Here is a 24,043-nt window from a genome sequence, read left to right on the forward strand (position 1 = left end):
GATTTTGTCTTAATGCCTCAACTTTCTGACCTAGAGGGGAGAGTGCTACTAAATGAGCCAGCCTGGAATGTGAAGCTGAACTCCACTGCTTACAAAACACACAGTCACTACACTTGACGGCAATTATCTGTGAAGTGTGTCAATGTCATGGGTGCTGTATCCAATGCAAATATTATGTATTATTATTATTATTATTATTATTATCATTGAGCTTCTTTGGTAACATTAATTTGACAAGCGTTCCAACCTTGAGTTTATTCCCTCCCCACCCTCCACACGCTGGGCACGGTTATTTGCGTCTTTGCTGCCTCTAAATCCTCAGCGCTGCTCCTGTATCTGGCAGCGGGCTCAGATAAGGTTGCTGCAGGCAAGTTTCAAACAAATAACTCCTTGTGGTACAGTACGCATCCCCTGCCACTGGGGACGTACATTTCTCCGCTGTCAGTAACAGTGATAAAACGAGAGCTGAGGTCAAACTTTTTCTTTGTAAGGCGCTCAACATTTCGGGAGGGAGTGGGGCGGGGGGTCGGGGTGTGGAATTAAGACACATCTGCCAGCCATGGTTTTAAAGGAATGGAATGAGATTAGGAAATTTCACCCCCGGCTAGGGTAGGGTGACAGCAAAGCAAGGCGTCCAATTAAAGGGTGCAAAAGAAAGGGATCTGAGATACTAGTGCTTCCAGTTTACACTAGAGATATCTTGTGCTGATAACAGCAAAATTCAAAGCCCAGTGTATAAATAACAGAGCCAGGTGTCATTTGATTAGAGCTCTGGAATGCGACTGGCCAAAAATAACCTCAGCTACTGCTAATAATAATAATAATAATCCTTGTATTTGATATAGCACCTATCACGTCGGTTGAGAGTGTCTCATAAAGCGCTTCACAGAATACACTGTAAAGTGAATTCACTTGTTGTGGGCGAAACGTGGCAGCCAATCCCGCACGGCTGTGCGTGACCCGCAAACAGTTGCGGATTGAGTGGCCAACTTATTATTATTATTTTTAAGTGATTATTACCCTACTGCTATGCAAACAAAGGCATGTGTGTGTGTGGAGTAAGGAAACTTGCCTAAGGTTTCGCCCCACCGGCGAATCACACCCAGGTCCTCTCACGCGTGAGGCGAGCGTGCTAAGCAATACCCTAACTAATGGACTCTGCAGTAATAAAATTTGCGTAAAGTTCCCGGTGTACCGGAGAGAGAAAAAGTTACCTGGGTCCAAGTTCATCTTCGGTGCGCCAGACAAAGTCACCAAACTTTTCGTAGTGCGAGTTGTAATGGTGTCTGACCCGATACACCATGGGCGAGGAAATCTCCATCAGCATGTTGTAGGCAGTCTGTTGTTCCTTCCCGCTGGTGTAGCCATTGAAGAGGTTGTAGATCCTGTCGGCTATTTCTGCAAGGTCAAGAGCGAAGACTGAGTCAAGTAGGTCTGTCGGAAAACTATCGGAAAACTCCAATCGGAATGTGTGCCGTTTGGGAGGTCAGTGACGTGCGGCTGTAATAATAATAACAATAATAATAATCCTCGCATTTGCTATGTAAAGTTCATTGACTGTAGTTATAAGATAGTCGCAAGAGAGAAAAAGAGAGTTTAAGAGAGATTTTTTTTCACGTCGGGGAGTTATTGGGACGAGGAACGTCCTGCCTTGCAAGGTGGTAGAGGGAGTCAATTGTGGGTGTCAAGAGGGAAGGAGACGGGTGTATGAAGGAAAGACAACCAAAATTGACAACCAAGTCGGGGAGTTTTGATTTGGCTCAGAACAATTATTTGCTATTTCCGTTAACAATTAAAACTCCTGTGTTGGCGACGACATCGTTTCACTAATCGTACAGTCCTCGCGAAACGCCACGGCAATCAGAGTAAACAATGCATCTGTTTGGCAATTTTTGACGACGATTTCCATGACTTTTGATATCTTTGCCGTGACTAATCCGGGATTTTTTTCCCTTAAATTTACCACGACTAAATTGCAGCCCTAACGATAACATAGGGAGGGAGGGAGAGAGGGAGGTAGAGGGAAGGTTGCTTCGAGGCAACAACAAATCTCCCGATCCTGGCAGAGTGAGTGCAGCCAAATTAACATCAGGAAATGCTTTCATTAACCCGTGATGCTTCAGCGAGTATTTTAACTTCTGCTTACGCTCCTTCAGCTCCCTTAACTCTCTGGCTTGGGAACTCTCCCCTCTCTCTTTCCCCCGAAACAACAGCACTGTCAGCGCGCTGATCCAGTGACCGTCTCAAGGAGCGCTGAAAAACAGCGCGAGAAACACAGATGAAACACGACATCAAACTGCCGCCTCGGGAGTCAAGTCAAGCGAACGGCAGCTCTCTTTACGCCGCTTGATCCCCAGGAAAGATACGTGAGAACAAGGGGTTCGGAGGGAGAAGCAGGGGATCCTTGATGCTCACTTGTCTCCCCGTGATATGGTTCATCTCTTTCACTGCCTCCTTGGGCAAGTGTTTTGAAGACACCCAGCAGCAACACATGATGAATGCGAGGCAGCCGGCCTTTAAAAAAATACCTAAATCTAACAAAAACCTCCTGAAGCGCCTGCTTTGCATCAAACTGGCTCGCAAATCATTCCGTTAAGAAACAACCCCCACCCACAGCCCCCCCACCAAAAAAAAAATTTGCAGATAAGGTTTTTTTTAGTGGGCAGACAGTAAAGTTCAATGTGTTGGTTATAAAGGATAGCAACAGCGTGACACTGATATCTCGTGTTAAATGGCGATATTTATGGGGGGGAGTGGGGGGGGGGGCTGCCAACATTAAACTTCAGGGGGTGTCTTATGGTGAAGTAGCTCTAAATGAGGCTAATTTACAACCTCTGACCTTTAATGAACTGTACTGACTTCAAGGCAGCAAAGTCACACACCCGGCTGTTCTGTTCCGTGCGATCTCTCAAGTCTCCTAATTCGCCTCAGACTGTGAAATGAGCGCAGGGTTTTGTGTGCATGTGTGTGTGTGTGGTGTGTGTGTGTGGTGTGGTGTGTGTAGTGCGTGTGGTGTGTGTGTGTCTGTGAGCCACAGCTATCTTCGTCTGTTTACCATTAGTCTTGTTCAAATAAATTGTAAATCATTTTGCGTCCAATTTATTCTGATTCCTATTCTTATTTTCGCTCTGCGGTCTGAATGTTTCGCCGTCATATTTCATGCTGAGGCTGAGAGTCTGCGGAGGCTTAAAGCTGCAGAAATAAAAGCTCAGAAGGGAAATGTCCTGTTAACAATGTGCTGGTGGATTTCCGCCCATCGAAAATTCCCCAAATTCCATGGAGGTAAGATCCTGTAGCGTTAATATTGCCCGTCTAGGTGCCTGAACTGAGCAGGACAGTCAGGTAGAACTCGTCCATACTCAGCGGACAGAGATTGGGAACCTAGCAAATCAGCTGTTGACTAGCTGGAAGGAGTGGAAACAAAATCACCTTCGGCCTTTGTATCGTCAATGAGTGGGCACGAGGTCCTCATGGTGACTCTGCTTGGCTCGGAACGTCTCCCTCTGCTGTCCAGAGCGTAAAGAGTAAACCTGGAAGAGAAGACAAGAGCAGGCTCACTTCACGGCTGTTGATGGCGCTCAAATTGGTGGCTCCACTTTGTGAGGTCCTGTAGCATATTAGTTAGAGCGCTCGCCTCACGAGCGAGAGGACCCGGGTTCCGTTTCTCGGACAGGGCGAAACCTTTGGCAAGTTTCCTTACTCCACACGCTTCTGTTTACCTCGAAGTAAGTAGGAACCCGGTTCTTAAGTCGATTGGCGGATCGCTTTTCCTGGGGTAAAAATCCCTTAAAAAAAATTAATAATTGGGTCACTCAATCCACGACTGTTTGTGGGACGCTGCTGTGCGCGATTGGCTGCCGAGTTTCACCCACAAAATATACAGTCAATTCATTTTGCGGTGTATTCTGTGAAGAGCTTTGAGACATCGCGATGACGGGATAAGGTGCTATATCAAAATGCAAGGATTATTATCAATATCATTATCATTATAAAACACACAGCCACTCCACTTTAACAGTGTATCCTGTGAATTGCTTTTCCCAGTGTGAAAGAGAGCTACATCAAATGATGAGGGATGATGAGTTGGTGAGTGGCAGACCACGGGCAAGTGAACATGAGTGGAAAAGCTGTCAGCCTCCCCAAAGCAGATATTTATCACAGTTCTCTGCCGTTCCATTTTTTTTCTTTTTTTTTAACCATTCGCTTCAAGTGTCACTTTTTTAAAGTGAATTGATGTCTTTACGAGATCGCAAATGAAGAGGTATGAAAGATGGTGACAGTTTCCAGACCGCTTGAGTGATATAAATCCACTAAATGTAAATCTAAGTGCTGCACCCACCTTGCTTCTCTGAAGGTGAAAGTCAGAAGGAAATATGCACCCGCATTCTTCCAGACACCAAACACTTGCGGAGCAGGGAAGCAATTGTTTTTACACACAGACAGACAGACAGACAGACAGACAATACGAAGCTGAATTCCGCAATGTCAGGAAAGCACAGATCAGAGCAGTGATCCTCAGAGATAGCACCAGGAAAGGGAAGTTTGGATTCGACCCAAATCAACAATGGCGGAGTTTGTTGACCAGGGCAATAGTGCGTAACTTGCTTCTCTTTTCCAATAGTGCCACGGGATCTTTAACGTCTGTCTGAACAGGCACAGATGGCTTAGAATTTCACCTGATGGGACAGCACCTCAGACAATACAGCACTCCCCCCCCAACATTGGAACATCAGTCTCCAAAGAGTTGGTAGGTGCTTTTCTCTTCAAACCACTGCTGTCCTAAACTTGATAAATGATAACCTTTGGATTTGGATAGCGAGGAGTCTGCCTTACCATCATTAAGTCTTTGTTTTAAATCCTCCTATCTATAAGGACTGAATTACGACTCCACTCCCTTCCCCGCATTAGCGAGAAAGTCAGCTTCTTCTGCCTCTTTAGTGTTCTTCAGCAGCTTCAATCTCCTGTAAGCCTCTCGCAATCTCGACTATGAATCAGTACACTTTCTTCCTGGAGCACCAGGCACTGCAACTTAACTACCCTCGCTTTGACAGAAAGCAGAAGCAACTCAAGGAACTTCCAAAGCAACAAAGGGAACCCAACGACACCGGGATCTCGCGCTTGGGGCGTGCAGATAAGAGCTGCAAGTAGCTAATCGCTCCCGTCCGAGCAGCGAAACCTTCATTCCGAAGTGATTGTCGTGTGGCTCACTTCCGCTTTGAACCCCTGGAGAATGGGCTCACCTTATTCTTAGTGAATACACCTCCTGCTTGCCCCTCGTGCCCTCTGTTCCACCATTGGTGACTGCGCTTTTGGGCGCTACGCCCAGAAGCTCTCTCCCTCAATCCCTCTGCCTTGACCCTTCCTTTCTCCATCTTTCGTTTAGCCTTCTGATCTGACAAGAGGGCTCGGTTTGGAGACGGAATTGTTATCCTGCGCTGGATTTATAAATCAAGGGGGGGAAACCCCGCTCACAAGCCTGTTAAAATTTAACAGGGTGATAATTGCAACATGCGATGTGTTAATTAACCTGGACCTCAGTTATCACGTTGCTGAACGTTCTACCCTGCTGATAACAAATGGTTAGCTGGTTAGCTCCCTGACTCAATCCAGGAAATCGAGAGTTCCTCTGATATCCCCGGTCACTGGCATTCTATTCTATTCTGGTGGTAACTAGGTGGAAGTCGAGCGGACTCAGTGGGTTGGCTTCAGATCCAGGTATTGGAATGGAATAGAGAACAAGGGCTGATGTCATACCCGTGACCTGTTCAGTGTGTTTAATTATCACAGGTTGCAATTAGCAACTACTTGACAATAAGCCCATTAGAAGTCGCAATCCCCCCGGCCAAAAATGTTCTAGTTCATGCCTGACCTCAGCCAAGAGTGGAAGGTCAGCGCACGTCAACCTGACCCAGTATGGAACACCTTCAACGACAGTCACCCGAACCCTTGATCTCTCAGTCGGGTGACGCTGTGTTTCGCACTCAATCAAAAAGGTCAGTAAACTAGAATTGAGAAAAGAGATGCTTTGTCAATGTTATATTGAGAAAAGGGCTTCCTCATCTGGTTGCTTGAGAGGAGAATGGATATTGAAGGCCAGTGGGATAAGCAGCATCTTGTCTGTGCTATACTCCTAATGTCATGCTTCATTCTGTCATTGGACCCTTCCCAAACTAAAGAGGAAATGTTATTTTTTTCTCGTACTAATATCCTTAACTTTGCTTTGCACAGAATGAACCAACGCCCCTCACCCCACCACCATGCAAGAATAATAATCCTTGCGTTTGATATGCTAAATAAGCCTATAACTTTAAAGCGACTCAAAGTGTTTCACACTAATGGCTGTCAAGTGTAGTAACTGTCTTCTCGTTGACAAATGCAACAAGCAATTTGGACAAGCAAATGACTCGCAAACAGCCATAAAGCGAATGAGATGAGTGATTTACCTGGAGGCTTGTTGGACAAGTTAGATGTTATCTTGTTTTGCTTCTTCAATGATCCTGGGGTAACCCTTTCTCCTCTTTGTCAAGTGTAGATGTGACCTGCTGCCTGTAGTCACCCACCCTCGATTGCCCACGAGGACTGTTGTGATTTGCAAAGTGTTTTGCAAATGGGTATTGAGTGTCAGCCCATCAGATAAAATGATTAGAGATGTCTGTGTGTGTCTGCGTGCCAGCGCAAAGTGGTAATGTAAACAGGTCGATTCCTCACCTGTTTACACTTCACAAGCCGTTTTGTTTTTATTAAACTGTTGAATCCTTAGCAGCCAGCGTCTCAGAAGACTCTCAGCCAAGGTCTCTCTGACAAAAATAAAACCGAGTCAGTGTAACTGAGTGAGTCGGGAATGGGAGCGGGATGCAATCTTCCTTTTGTGTTTCTCTCACAAAAATATACAGTCACTACACTTTACAGTATATTTTGTGAAGCGCTTGGAGACGTCTCAAAGACGTGACAAGGCGCTGTAGCGAATGCGAGGATTATTATTATTGGTGACGTGAAGGAGAGCTACGAAACCGGTATCCACAGGCGGATGTCCCAGCACACAAGTTCACCAAGTCAGCAACCAAAGCAGCGTGTACTTACTTACACCAGGGGGTGACCATCTGAAAGAACTTCACAAAGACAATCGGGAGCGAGACAAAGGGAATGGGAATCAGGGGGTATTGACCATCAGCATGGTCAACGTTTTTAAGAGGATTTTGAAGGCGAGGAAGAGAGAGAGAAAAGAAGCAAGCCAAAAGGATTTGGGGGGAGAGTTCATCAGAGAGGGTAGCAAGGCAAAGTGTTTTGGAAAAAGTTCCAGAGATCGGGGGTTGCCTGTGAAAGCTCCTTAGTTTTCAATTGCTGTTAACACATATTTGGAGCTTGATTTCTACGAAAAACCAACACAGTGGAGATTTTAGGAGCCTGGTGCTGTTCAATAGAGTTAAGTTCACTGTTTTTTTTACACTGGGCGAAATATTTAGCAACACAGTTAAGTTGGTAACTGAAGCATGTGAACGTGAGTGAAATGGTAATTCACTTTGTGGAAACGTGGGGCCCAAGTTTTTACAAGAACTGTCGCTGAACCGAAGGCATTTCACAAGCGACTGTTGAAAGGTGTGCGGCTGGCCATAAAGTTCTGTGAGGGAAAACTGAACCTGCGGTGAGCATGCACACGTTTTTGGGGGATATAGGAGAGCGAAAACGAGAGAGTAGCCATGCGAAATAGAGCCACAGGAAAGGATAGAATAGGCAGAAACCAAGTTGAGAAACCAGATAAAAGGTGAAAATCAGGGGAGAAAATGACACCATTGATGGACGAGACTATTGACAGTCAATTCGAAGAAGGCTTAGAAAGTTGGAAGTGCAGACTTTACTCAAGGGCTGTAGGTAGAGCATCTGATGCAAGCAGAGGACCCATTTGAACTGAGTTGGGGCAGCTGACGAAAGCCTTGAGAGCGAGTGAGCGAGCCATCGAGGGAGAGAGCAAACGTTTCCTGTAGATTGCTAAAGAAAAGTTTAAGCTTTCGGGAACTTGAGAGAGGAAAATGTTCCCAGGACAATAGGGCATGGCAGCAACTCTCGAAGCCTAAGAAGCCAGCTCTGGAATGCATTCAGTTATCAGTTCACAACCCTCCTCAACGCTGCCTTTCAAAACACCGGCGACGGGATTGGCCTTCAGATTGGAAGAAATGTTGGGTTCACTGGTAAGTGCTGACCTGGGTTGGATTTCCAAAGGAGAGGGATTGAGCAACGAGTGTTAAAGTGAAGGCAAGAGCGAGTGAAACCACGGACCTCACAACTACTGTCTCCTTGGATGCCGAGAAAGTGTTTGATTGAACGGAATGACACTATCTGCTTTTCACCTTGAGAGAGTTTGGGTCCGGTTCCAACTTTGTGGAATAGATAATCGCTAATTTACAGGAATCCACAAACCCTGCTGAGCTAGTCAATCTCAGTCAGCAGGGAGGGTGGGGGAGAGGACAGTGACAATTGGTCTCGGGCTTGAGAGAGGAAAACCAGCCAGTATATTTGTCCCCGACTGTACTGCAGTAACATTTACTGAGGTGTGTTGGGTAAGGGGACATCTCACAATTCATCCCACAGTTGCGTGACTTACCGTCTGTCACGGCTCGGCCAGAAATGGCGGCGAGGACCAGTAGGACAACTGGCGTTCAAAGAAAATAAGCAGAGGGAGAGAGAAACAAAATGTCAAATAAAATACCTATTGGCCACTGACGGTCAGAATCCTTGTGTTGATACAGCGCCTTTAAAGTCACAACCTCTGAAAGCACTTCACACGTAACCGCTGTCAAGTGCAAGGATGTGGGCAAACCTGGATCCTATACTCTAGCCTAAATCGAATGCTGTTAGGCTATCTTTTCTCCTCCGTAAAAGGGTCAGAGACAGGATGTCTTTTTTCACAATAGTCCTGTATGTATGCGGTTAGTGTACAAAATGAGAACTTTTACTCTCCCTCAAAGGGATCACAATGGGCTAAGGGTCTGCCGATCACAATTTGCCTCTATGTAGTGCCTTTCATGTCTGGAGCATGTCTCAGGGGGTTTTACACAGCTGGCTGGGCACCTGAGCGTGGGGGTAAGCGGGGTGGGGGTGGGGGAGCTGAGGAGGGTGGGAGAAAGTGGACTGAAGATCATAAAGATAGGTCTCACAGCAGTCTTTAAAGGTTGGGAGGGCTTTAAAGGATGGAGTTGCAGAGAATGGAGGCAGAATGCCTGAAAACTTGGCCATGGATCTATGCAGAGTAATTGACCACATAATACTCCTCTGGAGTCTCCAAACAGGACTCACTGACTATACGAGGCATATTTATTTGATGACCATGGAAAATAAGTTGCTTTGGGTATTTAGGTACACACACTCCTCAAAAGGCACAGGCCACAAGCGATGGTGGGGATTTGGTTTTCCTGGAAATCAGGAAACATGAAATGCTGGAGAATCCTGCTGTGCCGGGATCCGTGTGATCTGATTAGTAACTGAGCACATCATAAAGGTGGACGAGAGGCAGAGGTCGTAAAAAAAAAATACAAGCAGATATTTCTCTCGTGCAATTGTGCTGCTGAGATGGTTTGAGCTGTTCTTTCCAAACCGCGCTGTGTTCCTTTTGGTCGATGTGTGTCCCTGTGTGTGTGTGTGCGTGTATGTGTGTGTGTGTGGGGGGGTGCAGGGTGGGGGGAGTCAGGCTTGTTTTGGAGCATGTTTGGGGGGGTGGGGTGGAATCGAGGGCAGAATCTCGATGTGGAAATTGATTCCTGGGAAGGCAATGGGATGCACATGGTTTGCTCTATCCTATGCCTTTAGTCTCGCTTCTCAGATCCCCTTTAAACAGATGGAGCAATCCACAGGTCTGTAGGCTGAGATGTAAACAGCACAGCTGTGAGGAAAGCAATTATAGCAACTCACAAGTCCGGATAATCCACCGACTATAGTTCGGTAACAAGTCTAGGTATTTTGGGTCACAAGGGGACAGCCTCATGGGACATTCGCACCTCAGAAAATTGACAAATCACACAACATAACTGCCCGAAAACCCGCTCATTTTTTTCAGAAAACTCGGCACAGAATCGTGTGAAACAGTCGTTAAGAAAAGGGCCCGGTTCTATTTCAGAAAGATTTCTAAATTAAGGACCGAATGCTTTGGGACATCCAAGGTTTTTTTTTAAGATTCTACTCAGGAAAAAGCGGAGTCAAATTGAAACAAAGTTTTTTGATTTGATTTTTCTGCCCACCTGAAGCCTTCTTCAGTCTCTCTTTAATCGAAACTCTTGAGAACTAGCCCTTTGCTCGTGCTGGTGTGATTTGAGGCATTGGGCCTACGGATTGCTATATTTATATAGACATAGTGACCTCCAAAGCTCATTGACGGCTCTTTAGCTATAGTGCCCCTTTCAAAACATGTGTTTGTTCTTTTTCCTTGCAACTCTTGGGCGAGATTTCAATCTGGTCACAGTACTCGCGGGTCAATTGGAATGAAGGTCAGAAGGAACTTCAAAAAAACAAGACCCACCCGGCAAAGTTCCCACAGAGCATCCGTAACTCCCAACGCCAGAGAGTTACCTGCCTTTGATTTGACATTTCATCACAGTGACAAACCAGTCTTTCCTTTCCCTGCGCAGGCAAACCATCCGAAAACAAGAGCTGCCAAGAAGAAAATGGAAACATGTCTGCTCCCTTATCACAGATAACGGGGTCGGGGTGGGGGAATGCGGGGGGCGAGGGTCTATTTTGTGATGTTTTTCAATAGGATTGGCAGTGGATCGCGATAGAGAGGCATCAACCCTCTGGCCACAGGAAATCAGATCGGTTACCGCAAGGGGGCAAGTGGGGGCTGCTGTTTGTGCAATGAGGATTCCTTCTTAAGCAATGATGTCAAGAAACCACAATTTGTCGGAATCACACCGGAGTCGATATTCACTCTCATTTTCTCAGCATCAGGAAAGTGTGTAAAATTTGACAATTTCTTAAATTCAGTCACAAATTTCAAGTCTGCGTTTGTATTTTCTTAAAAAAAAACTTCAAAATTTAGACTGTAATAATAATAATCCGTGCATTTGATATCGCACTTTTCAAGTCTTCGAGACGTTTCAAAGCGCTTCACAGAATATACTGTAAAGTGAATTGACTGTGCATTTGTGGACAAAACGCGGCAGCCAATTGCACACAGCAGCGTCCCACAAACAGTCGTGGATTGAAGTGACCAAATTATTATTGTTGTGTTTTTTCTCTCTCGAGGGATTATCATCTGCACAGAAGGATTTTGCCAAATTACACACTCTCTGAAACGCTAAGAAAAAAGAAGTAAATCTAGACCTTGGAGACATTTGTTCACTCACGCGTGTGTGCGTGTGTGTGTGTTTGTCTGTAGACATTGCATATATATAGAATCTATATGTGTATACATGAAGTGTATTTGTATATGTGCATAATATCGTAACAACATTGCACGATTTCAGCAAATGGGTTAATAAACCATTGGAAATTGAGGCATCATCTTAGCCAAGAGCACTAAATACTGAATTTCCTGTACGTGTTTCACTTTCTGGATGGATTTCCCAACGGGTTCGCAAATCATATTCTTTGGTTCACTCCATCAATTCTCCACGTCCAAAGTTCCTCATCTTGGCTCTTCACCCGCTATGCTCCCCCCACACTCCACCCCCCCCCCACCGCAACTCCTCATCCCCCCCCCCCCCCAATCCACCCCATCGCGTTAAAGTAGCAGGCTCTCTCACAGGGAACGGAGGGGAAAATCGGATTGTTGGGTTGTCCATGACTCCCTCAATGCACCTCCTAAAAATAGGCTTAGAGACCTGTATTGGCAGAGGACTAGGAGCAGCACATCTGGCTACCCTCTTAGCCAAGGAACAGCGTGTGCCTGAGGATGTGCAAACATAGGCAGAGAGTACACTGAAAATATTTTAGGGGCTGGGTTATATTCTGTGCGTTGCCAACGCTGAATACGGTGCAGTGGAAATGCTAGGCGTCGTCATTGTGTTGAGCGGGCCAGCGGGCGGTGGGACTGGAGGGGTTGGGGGGAAGGAAAGGGAAGACAAGTGGGCTATTTTTACAAACAGGAGACAACTTTACTCCGGTACCGCTGGTCTCCGAGATGCTTTGACCCACTTTCTGTTGCAGGCACTCAATGGAAGCTGCTCTGATTCGATTCAAGCCCATTATTATAGCCATTCCCAGTTTGAGCCGATAATAATATTCCTTGCATTTGGTATCGCATGTTGGGAGAACACCTCAAAATGCTTTAAATGATTCATGGCAAAGTGTAATGATTAGATTTTATAGGGGAATGCAGCAGCCAATTTGTCCACAGTCACGTCCCACAACAACTATGGGAGTCAACGGCTATTTTATCTGGGGTACTGTTGGCCAGGACACTGGGAGAAAATCTCCTCTCTTTTTCAAATAGTGGTAATGTCCACCTGAGCAAGCACAGACGAGACCTCGGTTTAAGTTCTCATCCGAAGGACGGCACCTCCGACAATGCAGTGCTCCCCCCCCCCCCCCCATTGCAGTATCAGTCCAGGCTGTGAGTTCAAAGTCCCTACATGGGGCTTAAACCTGTGACCTTCTGACTCGAGAGGCGAGAGTGCCACCAACCTCGCCAGGCTGGCATGTTGGTTTTCTTCTCTCCCTTGTGTACATAATAATCCCTCCAAAACCAAAAACAATAATAAATTGGTCATTTTCAATCTACGACTGTTTGTGGGACATTGCTGTGCGCAATTGGCTGCCGCGTTCGCCCACAAATATACAGTCAATTCACTTTACAGTGTGTTCTGTGAAGCGCTTTGGGACGTCCTCCCGACGTGAAAAGCGCTATATCAAATGCAAGGATTATTATTATTATTATTATTATTACATCGAGTTTAGCCTGAAATGGATTCGGTGGTGAGAGATTGCCTTAGTTATCAATCAACTGCAAAACTGATCTCGGAAGGAAAGAAACAACAGCGTGTGGGAAAGAGGTTTTACAGTTGGTGATGCGAGGTAGCAAGAACACGACAAGGTCAGTGAACGAAACAATGATGTACACAATTGTTTTAGGCATTGACCGATTTTGAGCGACTGGCACAAGAGTCTCCTGCTCTTGATTATTAGCTCTGATTCCCAGACGCAGTCTTAACCTCAGACAGTCACCGGGTATGTTAGTAATTCCTAAAGCCAGCGAGTGAATTTGATTTTGTTGATGAACTTGTGTGACCCGCTCGACTGCAAGCAATTCTGTATCACCAGAGAGAGAGAAAGAAAATCATGTGGCACTGATTATTATTGGATGCAGTAGGTGATATGGGTGTCCAATAAGCCAACCGGTATTATAAAGATAAAGGCAAAAAGAAAAAAAAACACGACAGAGTAGAAATAATAAATAAAAAAAAACGAGTATATTAAAGATTTCGAGTTAGTCTGGCGAACACTTGTTTTTCTCCACTGAGATAGGCACGCAAAAAAATAAGCTACGGTTTAAAATAACAGTCCGTACTCTGGCATGCCTTTCCCTGCCACGTTTTTTGCATGCCTGAGACTGTTAATCAAAAGGCACCACAGCGCAGTCTATAATACAGGCTCGAAGGCATTGCTGTGAAACGAGATGGACTATGCACTTCGGGGCATTGGAATGGCTCCAATCCGCTCATTCCTGTTAAGCAGGATGCAACACACTGTGTCGCATAGAGTTTATTCAGGGCTGATATGGAACTGAAGAGACAACAATGGATAAAATGCAATGTGTATCAGATTACAACAAGCGCACTATCTCAGCTCAATCCAGCGGTTATTATTAATAACCATCTTGTGCATTTGATGCGTTGCCTATCACGTCAGCAATGTCCCACACAAACAGCCGTGAAGTGAGTGACCAAATGTTTTGTTTGGGGGGATTGTTGGGAGAAACTCCTTCCTTTCGTGGAATAGCTCCATGGTATCTTTAATGTCCACCTGAACAGGGACAGTCGGGAGTTCGGTTTAACATCTCACCCGAAGGATGACGCTTCTGGTAATTCAACACTCCCCCCAGCACTTGTACTGAAATGACAACCTTGGTTTCCGTGAGTTCAAAGTCCGGATGTGGGGATTGAACCCAAAACCTTCGGGACTCTGAGGCAAGAATGCTACCAGCTCTGCCAGGCTGACACCTCACCTGTCAGGGTCCATTTAAAGCTTTAACAACTTGCACGTTTGTAGCGCCCTCCACTCAGGGTAGCGTCTCAGAGCGCTTTAAGTATGATTCTGGCCATGACCTACGATATGGAATTTCCTCGGGTTGCCCGACTCTGAACCTACAATAGAATATACCTCTTTACATGCAACTGAGTGAATGATATTATTAAACTCCACGATAGGACTCAAGATCACAGTCGAGGCTGATAAAGGGGGGAAACAATGCACTCGGAAAATCTGCGTCCTTCCAGCGAGGTGTAAAACCCAGATCCTCTCTGCCTGTTCAGGAGGACGCTAAAGGGTCCTTGATATTATATGAAAAGAGAAGGGAGTTTCATCCCAGTTGGGCCAATCCTGGGAGGGGTCTTTCTCCAGCTGTGCGCTTTCACTGGGAAAATCCCATCAAAAACTGATGTCGCCAATGTCCATAAATGTATTGCCGCTCTCAGGATCATTGTAGCGTGGTTTGAACCTTCTTAGATTGGTCACCAATCACCCTACACCACCCACCACCACACACACACACACACACACACGTCACTCCAACTCCAATGTTAAACTATCCTCAGCCTCAAGGATGGACTGCAGTGGGTTTGAAATACGAATGGATAACCACAAAAAAGCACTCCCCAGCCATTCGAGAGCAAAGCATAAGACGGTCAGTCATCGAAGCCATTGCTTTAAAAGCACCATGTGTGTGGCACTGCAGGCCTGCAGATAACCTCATGCCTTAATGGAAGCGCAATTTCCATTCCGCAAAGTTGCCCTAATTATTACACTTCAACTGTACACCGAAGGGGAAAAAAAAAACAGCACAAACATTTAGTGGTCGGCTGTGATGACTTTTCCCAGTGTGCTTCCCATTAATTTGTACTGGATGGGAAGTGTAGTCTGTTTAGCTGCAGGACGGTATGGTGGTTGCATTCCACACAGCAGGCAAAGTCTATTATTTCAAGACGTTCAGTGGAGATCATTACTAATATAATGATTCGTGTGACATTACCCGCATATTGTTCGTTTTTAACAGTGCATGACAGCAGCGAGGTCCATGAGAAAAGTGATGGATAAACATGTTACGAGAGGGCAGGGGGAGGGGAGAGGGGAGGGGAGTCTGTAACAACGTTATGGAGTCCTGTAGCTCAGTGGTTACAGCACTCGCCTCGCAAGCGAGAGAACCGGGTTCGATTCCCGGGCAGGGCGAAGCGTTGGGCAAGTTTCCTTGCTCCACACGCCTCTGTTTACCTAGCAGTAAATAGGAATTTGGGATGGGGATTACGATGGACTGCTTCTCAGAATGCTGGAGAGGAGATACCAGATTGGAGTTGGATTTGGTTCCCAAAGTGTAGTGCTCCCTAAAATGATCAGGTTCAGGTTGGCTTTGATCTGCGCTGGAGACTGCTTCAGATGGAACAACTCCCAGTCAATCTCTCAGGGACCTCTCCCTGCTGGTATGTTGACCGCTTTGCTGAAGACACCACAGACGCCCAGTGATCTCTTAAACATTCAACCTTCGCTTCTTCAACGGAAAGAGTCCTGACCTCTCCAGTCTCTCCTCCCCACTATCCTTGTTCATCCACGTGAACCAACGCTGAATCCTCTCCGTTTCCTTTCTACAGTCCGAAGCCCCAAACCGCACACAGTATTCCAGCGACAGCCAAACCAATGTTTTAGACAGAATCGTCATCACATCCTCGTGTTGTATTTCAAGAATTTCCGTGAGGTTGGGGTGAACCAGGCAGGAGAATCGGTGCTACAGCCTCTTCTGGCTCACGTACTGAAACTACTTCAGGACAAATGGGTTTTCTAAGTAATCCCAGGCCAAGGATTACTAAAACACAGTAAATGCCTTGTAGCAAGTTACAACTGTGCCTCAGCACTGACCTGTGTAGTTTTAAAGTTTCAGCCCAGTGGAGTTTTGCGCAAAATGCTTTGATTGTCTGTTGCTATTAACTCTTCGACTGCCAGAGAGTCTGCGGAGACCTTATTTGTTTTAAAGATTTCCGTTGGTTACAAAACCAATTTACAAGAATAGTGTTGACCCAACAGGGATGACATCCTCTTATTTTGAAAAAAAATGGGAGAAGTTATCCCAGGAAAGGTTTACATTAAACGCAGAAAATGTCATCTCCGCTGGGTCAAAACTGACCTTATAAATTGGTTTTGTAGCCAATGGAAAGCTTAAAAAAGAAATAACGGTTGCTTTTTTTTTGAAAATGCCCTTTATCACCTTCAAAGATCTCAAAGTATTTATCAGCACTATTTATCATTGAATGTAACGACAAATGTTTGTAGGGAAACACAGCAGTCTTTACCACTAGCAGCTAATGACTAGTTAATTCATCTGGGGGAAAATATTGGCCCGGCTCATCAGGAGAAACTCCCTTCATTTCTACAATAGAGTCTTGGGATTTTTAATGTCATTGTGCCTTCATATAGACGGGACTTCAGTTTACATCTCGTCTCAACGATGACATCTCTGACAATGCAGCATCTCTTCCTCCCCTCATCCCGATAGCCTAGACTAGGAGCTCCTCAAATCCCGTGACAACCTTCTGACCCAAGGACAAGAGTGCCACCTACTGAACCAATATGACACATCAAACTGTAAGATCAAAGATTTTGAGGTTCATAACAAAGGAATGATCTTGATGTATCTCAGACGCAATGTTGTAATGCAGTTTTAAGGACAGGAGCCAAGGATGTAAATTGACACACTGGCAAAACCAGGGAGGCAAAAAAAAAACCTTGCCCAACCAAAAGAAAGGCAAAGGATTAATATTTTGTTCACCATTTTAGAGAAGGTCATAATCCCTTCCTTCTCCGTATTTCTAGCAACATCGCAGTAATTGTGCTGTCTTTCGGTTGAGAGGGCGAAAAACAGAAGCTGGTCTAATGCAGTATGTAATATACCTATATATGGACTACCTTTCAATACTGCGTGCTGAAGTAACCAAACTTTCTACAAGTCATAAGTAGAATAAGTCAGGAATTGGACATCCAAACCGCTTTATAGAAGGGAACTGGAGGAATTATTGCTCATATCATTACTTAATCCAATGGTTATCGTATCCTGAGATACACAAATTGCATTAAAATTTATAGTCAATCCACTTGACAATACATCCTGTGAAGCTCTTTGAGATGTCTCAACAAAATGATATGGCGCTATATCAGATTACAGGGATTATTATATATTATTATGTGAATCCTTGCTTCAGGGACAGTCTTGAGTGCAAATCAGCTGTCCTGTTCACCTATAAATACAAAGTCACTACACTTCACAGTAAATCCTGGGAAGCGCTTTGTTTAAAGTGTTTGACGATGTGATAAGGCACTATATCAAATGCAAGGGTTGTTAATATTATTACTACTGTATTGATCAAAGACTTCGATTTGTGACAGCATTAAAAAGAAATCAACATTTCATTGTGAAATAACAGGGATTATTTCCCCGCCCACCACAAGCCCAGACACACTTCCTAAAGGGCTCCTCATTAATAATGCTATGCGAGAAAAATCAAGGCACTGGAAAAACCTGCCAGGAAACTTGTTTTAAAAAGAAACACACCGTACCATTCAGAAATACAAACACATCTTTATAAACCCATCTACTGACACACAAGCATGTGCAAACATGTGTGTGCTTACATACTCCTGTGTTTATACTGGCCTGAATTCCGAATACTGAAATAGCAATTTCCATGACTGTTACTGTGCTTAAAGGGACTATGCGTCTTCATGGAAGAGTATTTGGTCAACTTTTTTGGGGGGGAGGGGGAATGGATCGAAAGTCCGCCCAGTCATAGGTTGCAAGTCCACTTTGTCTTTAAAATGTTGAGATGTTTCGACTTTCTTTCCGGTTGAATTTAAGACTCGCAATTCACTCTCAGTGAGCGAGGCAGGTCACACTCTAACCGGCTGTCTCCTGAGACAACTAACGTTTGATGTTCTGTCAGTCACTTTCATCTTGTGCCATTGGTTGCTTCCCAACCTATTTATTTCTGCTTGAAACCCTGCATTAAATGGGGTTCTTTTGGGGCTAAATAACAGAGATAAAGGTCACTCCCAGATTCACATTTTACTCGAAATCTGTGCACAGATTTACTATTACCCAATGACAGGAAAGATACTGTACCAAATGCAAGGATTAGTATATTGTTTTTATACCGGTGCCATCCCTCAGGTGAGATACTCTTGGAGGCTTTGTCAAGGTACCCAGTTTAACACCAGGCAAAGATTTTCCCTTAGTTCTGAATATCTGTCTCTCTCTCCCCCTCCACTCTCCCCCCAGTGGCTCTGCAAGTCAGGGTTAATAATATATGCTATCTCTCGGAAACAAATCTGTACAAATTTCATTATCCAAAAGAATGCAACGCAGCGCGCAACCAAAAATAACATGTTTTAAAGCTCTGGTTTAAAAGCCAAGCAGCTCGGAAATGTTTAGAGAAGAAAGTGACATATTTGGCAAAGGGACGATTTTGCAGTTGAGAAAAGGATCATTCTGATGTTTTCCAATATTATTGTGCAACAGCACAGAGTCTCTTTACATTATGAAGGATGTATTATAAAAGGCTAAGAATACAATCCTTGCATTCTTCTTCTCCAACTCCCCCCTACCCCCCCCCACCCAACCTTACCCCCCCCTCCCCCCCACCTCTGTTCCAACTTTTCTCTCCCCGTTTCCCAGAATTAATCAGCCGTACGTTTCCTGTCGGAGAAGTCTGGTCGCGTCAACACTCGAATGGTAATATCACCTGGAAAAAAAACGAGCACGCTTCCTCAGTGCTATATTGTCAAGCAGATTTTTAGGTCTATTGAGCCCCTGACGATATTGGGAAGTCCGCAAAAGTTCAAAATGTATTGTGTCCAAGCGCCTCGCATATCTGCAGCACATGAATTGAAGTGCGCTGAAGACTTTCCTCTTTGGGCATGCGACTGCCAGGATGATGGAAGCCAAACTGAAAGGACCATGATCTTCTTTCATCAAGCTGTCTTTTTAAATGAGTCCAGGATCCTTGTCTCAATCATCCTTCTTAGCAAACTGTTCCAGTTGTTAATTACTCTGCGGGTAAAGATAAAACTTCTTGATGCTTGTCTTGAAATTGCCCTTTGGGGAGTACAGTCCAGATGGTCTTAATTGAGGAGGTTGATGAAAACTTGATGAGAGTTAGTTAGCTAAGTGAAGTAGTTTGAGGGGCAAGAGTTGCAAAGCACAGGGTGGGCAAATATTGGCTAGTGATGGGGAGATGGAGAGAAATGAACCACAAGCAAGAAAGCAGAGCCCAGAAGAGATGAGAAGAGAATGCAGACTGGGAAGTAGCTCTGGAGAAGATCTAACAGATAGGGTGGAACGTGGCCACGGAGGGATTTGGAGCAAAAAAAAAGTACAGGGATCCTGAAAATGATCTGTTTTGGGACAGGAGCTTGGCAAGGACAGAGGTGTTGGGAGTGTGGGACCATATGTGGGATAGAATCCGTGCTGCAGTGCTCCGGAGGAGTTGATGTTTGTGAAGAATGGAGCATGAGAGCGACCATCAAAGAGATCAGATAGGACCTCAGTTCATCCGGAGGACAGCACCTCCGACAATGCAGTGCACTGGAGTGTCAGCCTAGTCTGCAGGTTCAATTACCTTCTGACTTAGAGGCAAGAATGCTACCGACTGAGCCAGGCTGGCATCTAGATATTACCTTTGAGAACATTGGTTGTAAGTTCACCTGAGACACAATGTGATGTGAGGTATCGAAGGCATCACTAAATTGACCTTTATCTTATTACGCTTGTTCTGAAGTGCAGCAAGTTACATTAAGGGGAATGTTTATCCTGAGACTACTTTTAACATTGAGCGAACATGAAAGGATAAGATGGCAAATGACTGATAGTTCAGTTAAAAAAGTTTGAATTTTGGAGTTAGTGTTGGAGTGCTTCCAAAACTGTTACGTAAATCATGGTTATGGTTTCATAATCTTAAAAATTTAAACATGCGAGATCCTTACAGAGGAATTCATAAACAACATAGAATGAGATTGAAACCACACATTTAAATTATGAATAATCATCACAGGTCTCGTGTTGAGTTAAAGATGATACAATCTTTCTTCACCTCAACAGAAGATTGAGTCAATATTCTCTCGGTAATGGCATAGAGGTGAAATATACTTTTGAAACATTAAAGCGTCAAGCCCATAAAAACGATCCATAAATATTTCAAAAATCCACACTGAAATATTCATGAATGCACTGAACTCTCTTGGTAAAATCTTGTCTCAGTTGGTAGCACTCTCACCACTGGGTCAGAAGGTTGTGGGTTCCAAACCCCAGGTCTCGGCTGACACAGTGTAATAGTGGGGAAAGTGCTACATCTTTGGAGGTGCCGTCCTTTGGGAAAGTGCCTAGCTGAGGTTCCCTACGGCCTACTCTTTGAGTAAAATGATAATGCGATAAGAGTTTTATCAAAGTAAGAAGCCAAGGCTCATCGATGAGACTTGGGAGTTGAAGGCGTGCACTTAAGCCTGCGGTCTAGAAACCTTCCTGGGTTGGCTTGGCTTGGCTTAACTGGACCAACAGATTTTTTCACACAGCGAGTTGTTCCGAGTTGGATCTGGAATGCATTTCCTGAAAGGATGGTGGAAGCCCATTCGATAACAACTTTTAGGAGAGAAATAGATAATTATTTGGGGAGGACAAGTTTGCAGGGCTATGGGGAAAGAGCGTGAGAGTGGGATTGATTTGGAAGCTCTTTTCAAAGAGCCGGCACCGACACGACGGGCCGAATGGCCTCCTTCTGTGCTGTAAGATTCTATGAAATGCAGTTCTGTGTGAATGCCATTTTATTTGGTCTACTCAGCGATAGAAGCAAGTACGATGAGGCCCCAGCACACAGCCTCACTTTAGCCAAAGCGCACTCTCTCCCTTCCCGATCTCTCTCTCTCTCTCTGCCCCTGGAGCATTCTTTCACTACAGCTTTTGAAGTTCACAAACAACTGCACAATTATGATATTTCAGTTTCCCCACACATGCCATGCCTTATGGCCTCCCTGAGTAACACTGTGTAACTCGTGCAACTTTTTGCCAAGTAACAGGTACTCGCACGCTGCTGGATTCAGGGCCACAGGGAACGTTCTCAACACGCTCTCAGAATCAACTCGAAACACAGTGATCGCGTGCTCATAACAATTATAACACAAAAGTCCAATGATTCGCTCCTGCAGGGGCACTATAAAGTCATGCTATGGAGCTTGGCACATCTCTTTTTTTAACACTTCAACACTCGTAGAAATATAGGAGGCCATTCAGCCCCTCGAAACTGTTCCGCCATTCTGTTAGATCTATACCTCAACTCCTATTACCTGCCGTTGCCCCGTATCCCTTGATACCCTGAGCTATCAAATAGCTGTCCACTTCAGTCTCGAAAACGTGAATGGATCCTTTTGGGGGAATGGAGCTTCGGACGAGACATTCAACCCAGGTTGCCCTCTGTGCCTGTTCAGGCGGACATTACAGATCCCGCAGAAAACGAGAAGAAGAGTTCTTCTAGGTGTTATGGCTGACATCCCGCCCGTGTGTTCACTCAACAGGTGTTTGCGGGACAATGCGGGATGCAAATTGACTGCCACGTTCGTCTACAAAATACATAACTCACTACAGTTGGCAATAAATCCAGCCAAGCTCTTTGAGATGTCTGGATGACGTGCTAAGACTCCATCAAATGAAGGATTATTAATGTTATTATTTATTACTATTTTTATTGACATTGAAATCGGTGACACAGCAGAGAGAGGGCCTTTGCTGTGCGCAGCGAGAAGTGAGCCATCACTTTGGTGAGCAGTCGGTTCATTATTTAATATCTGCAGCTTGTTTGCACAGGAAGCTCACTGCCAAAAGAAATATTTAATAAACGCACAGCACACGGAAGGTTCAACATTGCTTTTGGTAACATTCGCAGTGTTTGAAAACAATATAGTTCAAGGCACAATGGGAGGTTTTGTTGTAACGTACCACTGGCCAAAACGAAGTCAATATGTGGAGCTTGTACTTGCCGTGAACTTAAATGTTTGACTCGTTTTTGACTCAGATAGCCACGGGCAATGGGGCAGCCTGAGACCCACTTGACACAAAGGACACTGTCTCCCTCTCTCTCTAAAAAACTGTTCACACATCCTGCTCCAAAACATCTTGGCAGGCAAGTGGGAGAGAAGTTTGACAATCGACTAATAGAAACACATGTCATTGTAATTCAATAAAAAGCGCTTTTTAATATTTTCTTCATGATGACTCCCTGAAGTAGCCTCTCGCGAGCGAGTGTCAGCATCTGAACTGCCCTGACCAGAGGAGACAAAACAACCCGAGACTTTTAATGAATTCTTCACGCGTGCGGAGCTTAGGTGCCACTCCTAATGAAAGTTGCACAAGGCCAGCGACTTAACTCATCAACCCCATAAAAAAGGGGCCGAATTTGAGGTGTAAGAGTTCCCACGTCGGTGGGTGTAGATAGTGTGGGAGTAGAGTTCTCCCCCCCCACCCCCGCCCACCCACTCCCGTTCAGCGAGAGGGATTTCTGCCTGTTGTTCGCTCAGCTTTGCTAAGCAATATCGCAAAATAAGTCTCAAAACATTGGTGTTTGAGCTGCGAGTTGACCAGGTCTGCTGCTGTGCTTCCACCCCCCCCCCTCCCTCCACCCCACCTCTCGTCACCTTGCAGATTCCAAGTTTGAATCCCACTCTGGCTCCACCATCCCAGGGCTGTGTTGGGCAGAGACTTTGGCTATGACCCGCATCAGAACCAGTTCTTATCACAATGATAATCCCTACATCCGATCAGCTCCTTTCATATTGGGAGGACATCTCAAAGTGCTTCAGAGGATTGTACTGTAAAGTGCAGTGTATTTTCGTAGGCGAATGCGGCAGCCAATTTGCGCACAACAATGTCTACGAACAGCCATGAAGTGAACGACTAATTTTGGGATCGTCAACATCCATCTTGAACAGGATGCAGACAGGACATCAGTTTAATGTCTCATCTCAAGGACGACACCTCCGACATTGCAGCATGTTTTCTTTCCCCCCTCCCCTAACACCCCTACCGACTCGTCAGCCTGTGCTCCGTCAGGAAAGGGAATAATTTACTCCAACAAGGACTCTCTATCTGAAAGGAGCGTTGGTGTGAGACGTGATATTTGCACAATAATCTTGTAGGGAAGATAACACTTGGAGCAAGTATAAACAACCCCACGTTTGGTGCCGACAGAACTGGAGATTTATGAGCAAGGACACTGATGCTTGAGCAAACAGTCTGAATGTCAACCTGCCTCCATGTACCTGCGAAGCTGTTAACATGAGAGGAAGTGAACAATAAGGAATGTGAGGACGAGGTGCTTGAACAAGTGGTCTGCTCTGGGCTGGTACATGTGGTGCCTTTAACTCATTCCTGGCCGAGACCTTGCCTCAGTAAAGATAAGGAAGCGCAAAGTGGAACTGGAGCTATTCGGTCAACAGGGGAAGTAAAATGAGAGTATGCAGCAGATAATGTCGAACCAGGAGATACTGCAGCGAACTCATCGTTAATATAACAACCGATACTCCTGAATGCTTGATCAGTCTTAATTTCTGCTGAATTTCTGCAATGTTATAATTTCTCCAGCAAATACACAGACACTGCAGTCTACAGTCAATACTCTTAATCTTATAAAGCCCTTTGAGACATTTTTTGACCTGCAGCAAATGCAAAAGTTATTATCATCTACGTTAGTGTCATATAATTCGGCACAGGTACTTAAAGCACCCAGAGAACTGATGGTGGTCTAAGGGTTAACGCACTTTGTAAGATTTGCGACTCTGTTTGCAAAATATCGAGTGTAATTAAAGCAAGCTAATG

The 24,043-nt window shown here is 45.0% G+C and overlaps 1 protein-coding gene across 6 annotated transcripts in view; it reads right to left on the reverse strand.

Moving 5' to 3' along the window:
* The window catches only part of LOC103180398 (astrotactin-2), a 390,078-nt gene that overhangs the window by 12,343 nt on the left and 353,692 nt on the right, over nt 1-24,043 (reverse strand). For all 6 annotated transcript variants that reach the window (XM_042337318.1, XM_042337320.1, XM_042337323.1 and 3 more), the window contains 2 exons: nt 3,430-3,530; nt 1,215-1,398 (listed from right to left, as the gene is read on the reverse strand). In XM_042337318.1, the coding sequence (XP_042193252.1) occupies nt 1,215-1,398; nt 3,430-3,530 (285 nt within the window). The remainder of the gene's footprint in view (nt 1-1,214; nt 1,399-3,429; nt 3,531-24,043) is intronic.

This window comes from Callorhinchus milii, unplaced genomic scaffold, assembly GCF_018977255.1.
Source record: "Callorhinchus milii isolate IMCB2004 unplaced genomic scaffold, IMCB_Cmil_1.0 Scaffold8, whole genome shotgun sequence".
In the NCBI taxonomy this organism is placed as follows: domain Eukaryota; kingdom Metazoa; phylum Chordata; class Chondrichthyes; order Chimaeriformes; family Callorhinchidae; genus Callorhinchus; species Callorhinchus milii.